Below are 14,423 nucleotides of genomic sequence, written 5' to 3'. Positions count from 1 at the left end.
TCCTGCTTTTTGTGTGTGTTGCTTTGGATTTCCAGAATCTGCAGACTTTCTCATGTTTGGTATCTAGACCTCACAACCTACAGTAACTTGTTATCATCTTGTATCTTATTGTCTGTCTGTACTGCACTTTCTCAGTGACTGTAACACTTTGTTCTGCATTGTTATTGTTTTAACTTGCACTAACTCAATGCACTACTAATCTGTATGAAGAAGGCATGGTATAACCTCTACTTCTTTAGGAGTTTGTGGAGATTCGGCATGACATCTAAAACTTTGACAAACTTCAATGGATATGTAGCGGACAGCATATTGACTGTCTGCATCAGAGCCTGGTATGGAAACACCAATCTGCTTGAATGGTAAGTCCTACAAAAAATAGTGGATATGGCCCAGCCCATCACAGGTAAAGCCCTCCCAACCACTGAGCACATCTACATGAAATGCTGTTGCAGGAAAGCAGCATCCATCATCAAGGACTACCAACACCCAGGACTTGCTCTCTTTTTGCTGCTACTGTCAGGAAGAAGCTATAAGAGCCTCAAGACTTATAGAAACATAGAAAATAGGTGCAGGAGTAGGCCATTCGGCCCTTTGAGCCTGCTCCACCATTCAGTGTGATCATGGCTGATCATCCAACTCAGAACCCTGTACCTGCTTTCTCTCCATACCCCCTGATCCCTTTAGCCACAAGGGCTATATCTAACTCCCTCTTAAATATAGCCAATGAACTGGCCTCAACTGTTTCCTGTGGCAGAGAATTCCACAGATTCACCACTTTCTGTGTGAAGAAGTTTTTCCTCATCTCAGTCCTAAAAGGCTTCTCTTTTATCCTTAAACTGTGACCCCTCGTTCTGGACTCCCCCAAGATCGGTAACAATCTTCCTGCATCTAGCCTGTCCAATCCCTTTAGAATTTTAAACATTTCAATAAGATCCCCCCTCAATCTTCTAAATTCCAGCGAGTATAAGCCTAGTCGATCCAGTCTTTCTTCATATGAAAGTCCTGCTATCCCAGGAATCAATCTGGTGAACCTTCTTTGTACTCCCTCTATGGCACGAATGTCTTTCCTCAGATTAGGGGACCAAAACTGCACACAATACTCCAGCTGTGGTCTCACCGAGGCATTGTACAACTGCAGTAGAACCTCCCTGCTCCTGTACTTGAATCCTCTTGCTATGAATGCCAACATACCATTTGCCTTTTTCACCACCTGCTGTACCTACATGCCCACTTTCAATGACTGGTGTACAATGACACCCAGGTCTCGTTGCACCTCCCCTTTTCCTAATCGGCCACCATTCAGATAATAAGTCACACCACCAGGTTCAAGAACTGTTACTCCCCCTCAACCATCAGGCTCTTAAACCAAAGGAGATAACTTCACTCAACTTCACTGGCCTCATCATTGAAATGTTCCCACAACCAGTGGACTCACTTTCAAGAACTCTTCATCCCATGTTCTCAATATTTCTTGCTTATTTCTTTGTTCTTATTGTCCCTTCTTGTATTTGCACAGTTTGTTGTGTTCTCCACTCTGGTTGAACGCTGTCCAGTTGTGTAGTCTTTCATTGATTCTGGTATGGATATAATTCTATAAATTGAGTATGCCCTCAAGAAAATGAATGTCAGGGTTGTATATGCTAATATATTTGTACGTTGATAATAAAATTTACTTTGAACTTTGTTTTTTTGTTGTACCTTGGTACATTTGGCAATAATAAACTAATTTGCCACTAATACGTTTTATAGGCTGCCTTGTGTTCAGAAAGAAGATGAGGTGTTATTCTTTAAGCTTGCATTGGGCCTTGTTATAACATAGTCAAAAAGGTCAAAGTGTTTCTCCTGAAGTGTGAAGCCTGGAGGTTTGCCAGAAGTGAATCTGCACCAATTTCTATCTGTAAGAATGCATTCTAAAGGTTTGACGCAGCTTCATTTTGGGGAAGTGCCATTTTGCCCCTGGCCTTGATTTTAGAAAGAACACTGAAACTGGCGGATTTATTCAAAATTTTCTTCAGATTGCATATGTCTATACAATGATATAAATGTGATCCAATTAATGATTAGTTGTCCATTGTATCTGATGATAAGTTAGATTTGTGCAGATTTTAGTGAAATGCATTTTAGAAAACTGCAAAATAGTATTTTTAAAGTGGAAAAGCCATTGCATAGGGGCAATTCCATTCTCTTGACCTCAGAATTCAAGGTCCTGTGCTACAAGTAGTCATCACAACTGGGGTCTTCCTTGGTTACTGTAAATAGCAATGAATTCTTCTGTGCCTTATTATGCCCTTCAGTCCATAAAGCATTGTAGAACTGCCTTCCTGATTATTGGACCTCACTGTTGATTTCATCCACCCAGTCCACTGGAGCTAACTTTGCCTGCTAGGACAGGCATATCCTTATCTTACTGGAGTATGAAGTCTGCTGACGATCCTCACAGGTTTAGCCTGCGCATTGAAGTGATGAACCATTCCTTGGAGCCTCAGCTGAGACCTGATTGCCTGATGGGAACCAAAAGTAAGTGAGCTGCCTCAGAATGGACACAAGCCCCCTCAATAGAAGCTACCCATACATCCCAATACATCAGAGATAACATTTATGTTTCAACAAGAATTTCAGAAAGATGTAAAGTGGTGAGATTAAATTTAATATGAAGGATTGCACTTTGGTATGAAGAATGAAGAGGAGTAATGTAATCAAGATGATACCGTTTTAAAGCAGGTGTGACTGGTTTGTACAGCAGCCTAAATAATTCATAGCAATCTTCTGCAAAGCTTTGTAAAAAAAAACAAACAGGTATGGTATTAATTGAATAGCATTTTGAAAAACTTCGAAGTGTGATAATTTCAAAGGACTCCCATACATGTCCACCCAAGAGCAGTATTGGAATAAGCAAGACTTTCTCAGTGGAGTGCCCCAAGGATCAATCCCTGACCACTTTATCTTTATTAATGATTGGAAGAATGGCAGAGTTGAAGTATCCAAATTTGCTGGTAAATAAGACAAGTGGGAAGGCATGTTAAAATGAGGTTATTTGGATTTTGCAGCTGAATATATAAAAGGATGTAAAAAAAATGTAAAGGAGCAAACACCTGCTAAATGAAATTTACTTTTGAGTCATTGGAAGTGACACTAAAATCCCCCACCCAGAATGCATTTTGCACTGTGTAACTGTGCTTCTTCTAAATGTTGTTTAATATGGAGGATTGCCAATTATAAGTAGCAATGACAAGGATTCATTGCCCACATTTAATCTGATAACATGTGACTTGTTGGGATTTGAAATCAATGTTAAGGACTCTCATATATCTGATGGATTTCTTCTGCCCATGAGATACAATGTGCAAGTTTTCAGGTGGCTTTCACAAAGAGAATCTCACAAGATCAACTAGACTCGGAGTGACTCTGTGGTGTCTGAACTGTAGGGTTGAATTAATGCTACATAATACTTTTAATATAATTGAAAGGCTTACTGGGCCATTTCAGAGAGCAACACTGCAAAATTCTGGATGAATTCAGCAGGTCAGGCAGCATCCATGAAAGTAAATAGATAGTTAATGATTCAGGCTGAGACCCTTCTTCAGGACTGAGAAGGAAGGGAAAAGATGCCAGGATAAAAAAAAAGTGGGGGTGGAGGGGAAGGAGGCTAGCTGGATGATAGGCGAAGCCGGGTGGGTGGGAAAGGTCAAAAGCTAGAGAAACAGGGGACCTAGGGGGAAGTAATAGGCAGGTGAGAAGAGGTAAATGGTCAGGGTGGGTAATGGAGGATGGGAGGGATTTTTCAGTGAGCAATTAAAAAGTCAATCACATTGCTGATGATCAAGAATCACAAAGATCAGAAAACATCAGTAAACCAGATCAGTAAATATCTTCCTCTGAAGAATTGTAGTGCAGAGCTTTATAATAGCCAGAATTTCTTTAGAACATTAAACAAAAAAAACTACAATGGGTATATATTTTGAACAATCATTTTAATTAGGTCAAAAACAGTAAAAAATATATCAATAATCTTCAAAATTAATTGAAATGACTGACCTTAATAGCAGAACCCCATGCAGAACAAATAACTAGAATGAATCACATGCTGTTTCACATTCTTAATACTTTCCATTCATAGTTAACTCATAACAAAAAATCCTAAACTTGCTAAATTATTGAGTTAATTACTTTTTAAAATAGATTTTACATAAACTGCATTTTTTTTGCAGGTTTAAATGGTAACATTTGGTAAGCTTTGCGAAACCAGTTTGAAATTACAAAAAAAAGTCATATAAAAACTCTTTCAAAACATTAACCACTGCAACATGTTTCATCATTTATTGTACAATTTATATTTAATACCACATCTGATTAAAAGGCTATGCTTCATATTCCCTTTCTTCATTCTCTACCAATATGCTGTTGTCTGTAATTTGATCCGCTGCATTGTACAGAATAGAACTAAATCCATTCGCACAGAGATATTTCTTTTTGTACGCATACCATGTAACTAGTGAAATGACCATCAAAATCAATGCAACTGTGATGACTAATACTGTTGGTAAGATATTTTTGCCATCTGCAAAAAGAAAGAGAGATATTGGAAAAAGTTCAGGTCGAAAGAGAAAACAACATTTTAATAGTCTCTCTGATCCAAGAGGATAAGATTGTGTTATCATTATTACGTGATTGTTAATCAACGATAATTAAAGGACAATATATAAAAATGATGGAGGAGCTCAGCAGGTCGAGCAGCATCTGTGGGGGAAGGAATTATTGATGTTTTGGGCCAAGTACGAACGATATGGGACAAACACAGGTAAAAGCAGATAGATCACATCAGCAATGATTTCATTGAATGTCACAGAGCCAAAAAGATAACTTGCCTATTCAGGTTTCTATTTTTAAAAGCCATATGAAATAATGAAATGTCATGCATTCCTTAAGATTACATGGATATACTATGTAAAAAAGGACAGCATTTGCAATGTGAAAGCAAATCTGCTCCAAAAAGATGTTAGATATAAATAAATACCCTGTGACAGTGTAAAAGTGTGTATTCAAGTGAGACAGTGGAAAAGTGTGTATGGAACTGGAGGAGAGAGCAGAGGTACTTAATGAATACTTTGCTTCAGTATTCACTACAGAAAAGGATCTTGGCGATTGTAGGGATAACTTGCAGTGGACTGAAAAGCTTGAGAATGTAGATATTAAGGAAGAGGATGTGCTGGAGCTTTTGGAAAGCATCAAGTTGGATAAATCACCGGGACTGGATGGGATTTCCCCAGGCTACTGAAGAGAGGGAGGAGATTGCTGAGCTTCTGGCAATGATCTTTGCATAATCAGTGAGGACGGGAGAGATTCTGGAGGATTGGAGGGTTGCAGATGTTGTTCCCTTATTCAAGAAAGGGAGTAGAGATAGCCAGGATATTATAGGCCAGTGATTCTTACTTCAGTGGTTGGTAAGTTGATAGGGAAGATCCTGAGAAGCAGGATTTATGAACACTTGGAGAAGCATAATATGATTAGGAATAGTCAGCATGGCTTTGTCAAAGGCAGGTCGTGCCTTACGAGCCTGATTGAATTTTTTAAAGATGTGACTAAACACATTGCTGAAGGTAGAGCCGTAGATGTTGTGTATATGGATTTTAGCAAGGCATTTGAAAAGATACCCCATGCAAGGCTTATTGATAAAGTAAGGAGGCATGGGATCCAAGGGGACATTGCTTTGTGGATCCCAAACTGGTTTGTTCGCAGAAGGCAAAGAGTGGTTGTAGACGGGTCATATTCTGCATGGAGGCCGGTGAGAAGTGGTGTGCCTCAGGGACCTGTTCTGGGACTCCTACTCTTTGTGACTTTTATAAATGACCTGGATGAGGAAGTGGAGGGATGGGTTAGTAAATTTGCTGATGACACATAGGTTGGGGGTATTGTGGATAGTATGGAGGGCTGTCAGAGTTTACAACAGGACATTGACAGGATGCAATACTGGGCTGAGAAGTGGCAGATGGAGTTCAAACCAGGTAAGTGTGAGGTGACAACAACACACACAAAATGCTGGTGGAACACAGCAGGCCAGGCAGCATCTATAGCGAGAAGCGCTGTCGACGTTTTGGGCCAAGACCCTTCGTCAGGACTAAGTGTGAGGTGGTTCATTTTGGTAGGTCAAATATGATGGCAGAATATAGTATTAATGGTAAGACTCTTGGCAGTGTGGAGGATCAGTGGGATCCTGGGGTCTGAGTCCACAGGACACTCAAAGCAGTTGTGCAGGTTGACTCTGTGGTTAAGAAGGCATATGGTGTATTGGCCTCCATCAATTGTGGGACTGAGTTTAAGAGCCGAGAGGTAATGTTACAGCTATATAGGACCCTGGTCAGACTCCTCTTGGAGTACTGTGCTCAATTCTTGCCGCCTCACTACAGGAAGGACATGGAAACCATAGAAAGGGTGCAGAGGAGATTTACAAGGATGTTGCCTGGATTGGGGAGCATGCCTTATGAGAATGGGTTGAGTGAGCCTGGCCTTTTCTCCTTGGAGTGACAGAGGATGAGACATTACCTGATAGAGGTGTACAAAATTATAAGAAGCATTGATCGCATGGATAGTCAGAGGCTTTTCCTCAGGGCTGAAATGGCTAGCACAAAAGGGCATAGTTTTAAGGTGCTTGGAAGTAGGTACAGAGGAGATGTCAGGATAAGTTTTTTTTATGCAGAGAGTGGTGAGTGTGTGGAATTGGCTGCTGGTGGCAGTGGTGGAGGCAGAAACGATAGGGTCTATTAAGAGACTCCTGGTTAGGTACATGGAGCTTAGAAAAATAGAGGGCTATTGGTAAAGCCTAGGTAGTTCTAAGTTAGGGACATGTTCGGCTCAGTTTTGTGGGCTGAAGGGCCTGTGTTGTGCTGCAGGTATTCTGTGTTTCTATATTAAGAGCTGTTATTTCTCCCTGCTCATCCTACATAGTTTTATTGTAAATGCCAGGATAGATTTGGGGCCAAAAATACTGGGAAGGCAGTTCATTGTAATGACCATCACCTTTACATCACCTTATTTGTTTGATGGTGCTTATTTACAGACTATTTTAACACCTTTACTCGGGGCTGGTAATTAACATGATTTATATTCCTTATCAGATTCCTTAAGTTATTAAGGATCCAGAAAGGGTACAGTGAAGCAATGGAATTCCATTCTAGCAAGTAGTAAATTATTCTGTGATGTTTCTCATCTTTTAATAAGATGTTTTGGTGGTGTTTTATGCCATTTTTCTCACCTATGCAGTTATTTGGATAAGAAGCCAATATTTTAGTGAACATAAAGATGACAATAGGGTGGCAAGGTAGTATAGTGATTAGCACAATGTTTTACAGTACAGGTGACCCAGGTTCAATTCCCGTCACTGAATGCAAGTTCTCCCTGTGTCCGCATGGGCTTTCTCCAGTCCCCACCGCACCCCCCACCCCCACAATCCAGACATATACCGGTTGGTAGGCTCATTAGTTATTGTAAATAGCCCCATGATTAGGCTAGAGTTAAAGTGGTGTGGCTCAAAGGGTCAGAAGGGCCTACTCCCTGGTGTATCTCAATAAATAAACTCAAAAGATAGCAATCACTTATACATAAATGAGAGGTTTCATAAAGTAAATGCATAATTGTTATGTGTGTTGGATGTAATTATGAAAGAGAGTGATGACTTTGACCTCATTATTACTAAGGGTAGGTTGCACTAATAATCAATTACGTTTGAAATAGTGCCACTAGAAAATTGGCCTGGTCACATCCATACAGTAGTGTAAGCATGGACACTTACAGGCTGAAAGTGGATTTTTTAGTGACAGTATACAACCTTCTGACATTCACTGACTGGAAAAACCAGGAGTATATCGTGCAAGCAAGGAAAGTGAATCAGTAATCAGTAGGCTGTGCTATCACATCATTTTCTTCAACATGGCATCAGTCTGCCTCAAATTTCAGTAGAAAATACTGCTCTTTTCACTAGAAGAGTCTAGTCTCTATATGTATATTAATTCTGAAATATATCCTATAATCTCTGACTCTTTGATTATCTTGCACCTCAGTGGCTCAGTCTCAGTTGTAAAAATTGATTTGTTTTTATTACTTACATCCTTCATATACATGAGTAAAAATCTCTGTCTAAATGTGCAATTTATAGTAATTTATCATAAATAGTATGTACAACAATAACATAGAAATACTGTGGTGTCAGCGTCAATTAATCAGTCTGATGGCCTGGTGGAAGAAGCTGTCCCGGAGCCTGTTGGTTCTGGCTTTTCTGCTGCGGTACCATTTCCCAGATGGTAGCAGCTGGAACAGTTTATGGTTGGGATTCTATGGGGCTAGACTGTTGCAGGGAAGATGTCCAGACAAACCAAAGATTACCTTTTACTCCTCCCACAGATATTCCTTCAAGTCCCTGGTGACTTTCTGTGCAATTCTACAGTGGCTGCCACTGAAAAAACATCAGGGTTTCTAGAAGACAGGCAGTGGTAATTCAAGAGCTGTGCCTGTAGCTCCTGATGAGTACTACACAAGTTCCTTAAAAACCCCAAAATCCCCATGCAGAATGCAATCTTGCAGCTTTTTATGAACTTTCACTCAAGTTTGACTTTTTGTTTGTGAGATGACTATGGACAATAACATGATAAACATATATTTTGTATACCAAGACAGAGTGAAATTTCATTTCAAGGTAATGTTTCTTAAAGATTTCAAGTGCTAGAATTTGCCTCTATTGTATAATAATTGACAAAATCTAATATGACCAGTTAAGTATTTTAATTTGTATCTATCATCAATTGCTAGAACGTCACAGGTAATCTGTAAACAACTGTTTTCTATAATTTTAATTAAAATATTTTTCTTCTTAAAGAATTATTGCTCTGCATCTGTTAGTGTTACACTGTTCATGATGCATGGGTGCTAGATTAAAAGACTAGAATATTAGTACATTTTCACATATCTATGACCCATTAATGTGTCATCAAAACACATACCTTAAGATGAACCTTACTGTTCCAATTTAGAGCAATATAGCATGGATTTGGTTGGCAGGGTGGAGAAACATCTCTACCAAAGGAGATGCAAGTTGCTCCTCTCCCCTGTGAGCCTACTGGTCACCCAAGGTGTAGCACCTGCTTAGCCCCTGATCAGGGTCAAGTGAAGCCACGGGAGCAGGTGGTGGATCGTTATATGAGCAGCACTGCATATCACAAATTCCAGTTATGCGACCATTGATGCCAGGCAGACAGTCTCTGAAGTGTATTGATAATGGTCACCTGTCTTGTAAAGGCACTACTCAGAAGGTGGCAATGGCAAACCACCTCAGTAGAAAAATTTGCCAAGAACAATCACGGTCATAGACCATGATTGCCCACATCATAATGACGATGATGATAGTATGGAAATAGGCTCTTCAGCCAATTTGCCCGTGCTGAACATGGTGCCCACCAAACTAGTCCCATTTGCTGCATTTGACCCATATCCCTCTAAACCCTGCCTGCTGGTGTAATCCAAATACCTTTGAATGTTGTTTCTTTACCTGCCTGAACCACTTTCTTGGGCAGCTCATTTCATAAACATACCGTCTTCTGCATGAAGGAGCTGTCCATTAAGTCCTTACTAAATCACTAATGCAAGGACATTCATGTTAGGAGAGAAAGAAAATACAAATAATTTTAAGATACTACGCAAAGTAAGTATTCTCAGATTTGAAAAGATTCCAAGAAGTTGTTGGTCGTATATGTACTTACTTGTGCATTTTTCTCCATCAGGTATGGCTACTGAAAAAGAATGTAAAAAACTTAAGCTTATGTCCTACATTACATACTGAATGCAAAGTAGATTATATATTTTCCATGATTAAATTAACTAGTGGAACTCTAGCTTGTAAAGCTACATTATGACTGGTAATGCAGCCTAATGTGGATTTATATGTTATGATCTTTCAAGGCTTGATAATAAATATATTCTTACTTTCTTTCTTGGCATTCTGAAATTCCTAGATCAACTTAAAATAAATTCTTTTGCTCAGCAATAAATTAATGATATTTTGAAGGAGAAGATTTTGAAGTTTACAACTGCATTAAAGATTCATGAAATGGCTGAAGGAGCAGAGATCATAGCTCATGATTAACATCTAACCCTCAAGTTTGATTCACTGTGATGTTGCAGTATTGTGTAAAAAACCAAAAGGCACAACAGGGACATGCAAGATCTGTTTTTCAAATACCTGCAGGGAATGCAAAGCAAGTACCTGAAATCTGATGCTAGTGATACACAAAAGCCACAGAAGTGTCACTGAAATGCAGGGAACACTATAAAATTTTGTGTCCTTTACACATCTCAAATCCCGCCAGTCTCATAATCTCTGAACTGCATGAATATTCTAAAGGTACTATTTCAGCTCCCTAGGTTATCATGAAAATTTCTAATTTAATACCTCCTAGCCTTCTAAATTTCACAGACTACTGCCCTGGTTTCCATAATTCCTCACAGGTTTTATTCTAGTAAACTTAATCCTTCATACCACCAAATTGTTCTTCAGGTTTGGTAGCCAAAGTCATTCATAATATGCTGGTTACTGAAGTCCAATCATGGTTTTGAAAGATGTAACACAAGTTCTATGCCATGTGCTCCTCTACCCTACATACAAATGCCAGCATGACAATTGCCCCTTTGACCTCTTTAGACCATATTCTACAGGATTACCAACCTGGGGTCCACGTGAGATGGCTGAATGGAACTGGTCCATGGGAACCTCTGTTCTAAAAGGAAACCTCTCAACTCAGACACAGTACTTAACTACATTCATTCATTTTTCTAGCTTTGAGTTGCTTGTAAGCAGCATAGGAAAGACCTTATGACAAAATTAAATTTTACTTTTCTCCATTTATTGACTTAATAATCCAAGCCAGAAAATCCATCCAGGTTTCAGTATTTCTCTTAGATCTGCCAGAACTATTTCTTGGAATTTCTAACATTCAGTGCCAGCCTGGGCACATCCCAACGGCGGTTCTCATTCTCTTTTACTGCCTGTGTGAATGAGAGCCCATGCACCATGTCACGGACATTCACTTCTTCAGCCAGAAGGTCTCAAATTTTACCAAGCTCAGCTGTCTGAACACAGCAGATGCCACTTGTAAAATCAAACAGTTGTAAGTAAACTAGCAACTAACATTGTTTAGCTTTTGTTTGTAAATGGGAACCAGCCTTCATTTCTTAAAATGTAAATGGAAGCAGTAATCAGTTTGAAGTTTAAAACATAGCCTTGCAAACAAGCTCTGTTCAAGGAGTGGACTGCTAGCCCATAACATCTAGTTTATTGCTGCTGAAGAGGTGCAATAAAGTTATTTAACTTGGCTTCTTCAACGAGGGTGACCATTTTTAAATAGTAGCACCCACTCCAAGACTGCATAAGTTGCTGGCCACTTAATGTGGCTGTCATCAAAGTCAATGGAGAGACACTGAAGCTGGTGATATAAAAGTCTTTATTCATCATGACCAGCATGAGTTCTCTGCAGACATTTTTGGTTCAGTTCTCACAAACTTAAAAGTGCATCACATTTTTATACCATTAAGATTAATGGTAACAGTATGTGACACAATACAATTTCAATAGTTACAATGACATGTTTTACTTCAATATTTTGGATTGACAATGCTTGCTTTGAATTACATATCTACAGTGGGAAACACTTCTAATGTTCAAACACCCCTGCCTAGACAAACTAACTGACAAAAGTTTTCTAAGAACGTCTAAAGACATATATCCGGACACCCAAGGCTAGCATCTGTGTTAGCTGACTTTCTGAGTACACAATAGATCAGCTATTAATTGAAACTATAATGATGTGTCATGCTTGATATTCTAAGTGACAACACCAACCTACTCTGCCAGCTTGAACTCAAGTTACAATGGTGCAAATAATTTAGCCATGTTGTCTGGTTTGATGCAGGCCAATGAACACAATCCCATTATCTTAACATTTGGCTGATGTATATGTGAATGCTCATAGTCATCATTTTGCAAACCATATCTCTTAGTCTGTGCTGTTAACTTCAATCTACTGCTTACAATTTACAATACGAATGAAGACTGGTTCTTGCTTGAATTAATATTTGCTATATTCACATAACTCAAGAATACTCCCTGACATACCCTCCTCTTGTCCCTGGATATAAATCTATTCCAGCAAGGCCAAACTTTAACACGGATCTATCAAGTAGGGACAGAATTAGAACTATGATAAAGATTGTATATCTTTGAATACATATTGCTAGTGAAAATGTTAATTCTTGCACTTAACTTGAATTTTACAATATACAAAGAAATTTATTAGGCAGAACTAGAATGTTCCTACAATTGAACCAGTTTAAGCATTTTATTATGAGAGCTGCTTGTAATTTGCAGGGTTATGTAATTATGTCTATATTCATTTTAAGTATGGCAAAGAATTTTTATTCAAAAGCAATCAACATATGAAAGGTGGAACACAACAGGCCAGGCAGCATCTATAAGGAGAAGCACTGTTGACGTTTCGGGCCGAGACCCTTCGTCAGAACTAACTGAAAGGAAAGATACTAAGAGATTTGAAAGTAGTTGGGGGGAGAGGGAAATGCAAAATGATTGGAGAAGACCGGAGGGGGTAGGATGAAGCTAAGAGTTGGAAAGGTGATTGGCAAAAGTGATACTGAGCTGGAGAAGGGAAAGGATCATGGGACGGGAGGCCTCAGGAGAAAGAAAGGGGGAGGGGTGAGCACCAGAGGGAGATGGAGAACAGGCAGAGTGATGGGCAGAGAGAGAGAGAAAAAAAACAAACAACTCAGGTTGGAGGCTACCCAGCCGGTATATAAAGTGTTGTTCCTCCAACCTGAGTGTGGATTCATCTTGACAGTAGAGGAGGCCATGGATAGACTCTATCCATGCCAACCTGATGGCATGAACATTGACTTCTCTAACTTCCATTAATGCCCCTCCTCCCCTTCTTACCCCATCCCTGACATATTTAGTTGTTTGTTTTTTTTCCTCTCTCTCTGCCCATCACTCTGCTTGTTCTCCATCTCCCTCTGGTGCTCCCCCCTCCCCCTTTCTTTCTCCCGAGGCCTCCCGTCCCATGATTCTTTCCCTTCTCCAGCTCTGTATCACTTTCGCCAATCACCTTTCCAGCTCTTAGCTTCATCCCACCCCCTCCAGTCTTCTCCTATCATTTTGCATGAGATGGCAAGTCTGTCGGGACCCTGGGGACTTGTGGAAACTGTGTGGTGATTTCTTTTGAGCTTATAGTCCTTTAAAATCTTTGGACTATTTTTACTGTCCCCATGGTCTTTTTTTTTTAAATCAATTATGCTATTGTTCGCACTGTTGTAACTACGTGGTTTTGTGCAGGTCTTGTAGCTTTAGTTTTTGGTCTTGTTTGTCTGGTGGATTTGAAGCTCCTTTCTGGGAAACACGCTAAGATGGCAGCATGATATTAATATGTAGCAGCCTCTCCGGATTGGGGATTGCCAAACGTTATGTGGATTTTCTGGTGTAGTCTGTTTTGTCATTTGCTTTTGTGATATCATTCTGGAGGAACGTTGTCTCATTTTTTAAACTGCATTGCATTTGTGGTTTCTAAATGACAATAAACTGAATCTGAATCTGTATATGAAAGGTGGCACCTTGGAACTTTGAGTATGATTTTGATTAGGTAAAACAGTAAATTATCTCGACTGATTTATGTAACTATATACATTACAGTGCAAAGCTTCAGTTACTTTCTTAATTGAAGGCAGCATGACAAATAGAACTAATAAGTAACAGAAGACTTATGATGTAAATGATGGACACAATATTTGTTGGTTCAGATTATGAACATGACTTCAAATCTACTTCAGTCATTCAATCACCTCAATTACAGGCTCCCTGATCAGTATTGTCCATTTGTAGACTTGCGCATCTCATTGTTACAGTTGGAACAAAGAGTTTACAATAAATCATGGGTTTTGTGCTCCACACTCCCAGGATTCTGTCTGATCCCAATGTTATACTGCCATTCTTCAAATCTAAGACATTCCTACTTAGATAACTTCAATCTTTGTTGAATTAATTGAATCCATTTTGATCCGAAGTTAGCTCTCTTTTCCTACATAATTCTGAACCACTGATCTTTGGGAAGTCTGCTGTTTTTCTGAATTACTGATTTTGTTTTTAAAAAGAAACATGGATCTTTAAAAATCCATTATCAACTTTTCCTGGACATTTATTACTGTTCATAAATTTTGAACATTTCCTAAAATTAAAAAAAAAACATGTTTGAGAGGAGATGGACAAATTGTTGTCAATTTGTATTAAAGGAACCATGTTAAAATTGGCCAGATTCATTTTGGACAGGTTAAAAAAAACAGGCATATAAATGTAAACTTCTTTCAAAACAAAAATACACCAA

The 14,423-nt window shown here is 39.1% G+C and overlaps 1 protein-coding gene across 2 annotated transcripts in view; it reads right to left on the bottom strand.

Annotated features, from left to right (window-relative positions):
* Positions 1–3,954: 3,954 nt before the first annotated feature.
* LOC132392520 (CD302 antigen-like) overlaps positions 3,955–14,423 on the bottom strand; it is a 35,180-nt gene continuing 24,711 nt past the window's right edge. Inside the window, exons 5-6 of one of the 2 annotated variants that reach the window (XM_059966472.1) lie at positions 9,747–9,773; positions 3,955–4,558 (exon numbers count right to left, since the gene is read on the bottom strand). In XM_059966472.1, the coding sequence (XP_059822455.1) occupies positions 4,359–4,558; positions 9,747–9,773 (227 nt within the window). In that variant the 3' untranslated portion in view covers positions 3,955–4,358. Of the gene's footprint in view, positions 4,559–9,746; positions 9,777–14,423 lie in introns of both variants that reach the window. The other variant, XM_059966471.1, reaches the window with a different exon arrangement.

Source organism: Hypanus sabinus, chromosome 4 (genome assembly GCF_030144855.1).
Source record: "Hypanus sabinus isolate sHypSab1 chromosome 4, sHypSab1.hap1, whole genome shotgun sequence".
Classification (NCBI taxonomy): Eukaryota; Metazoa; Chordata; class Chondrichthyes; order Myliobatiformes; family Dasyatidae; genus Hypanus; species Hypanus sabinus.
The sequence above is the reverse complement of the archived record's forward strand: the minus strand, read 5'-3'. Positions and strand labels throughout refer to the sequence as shown.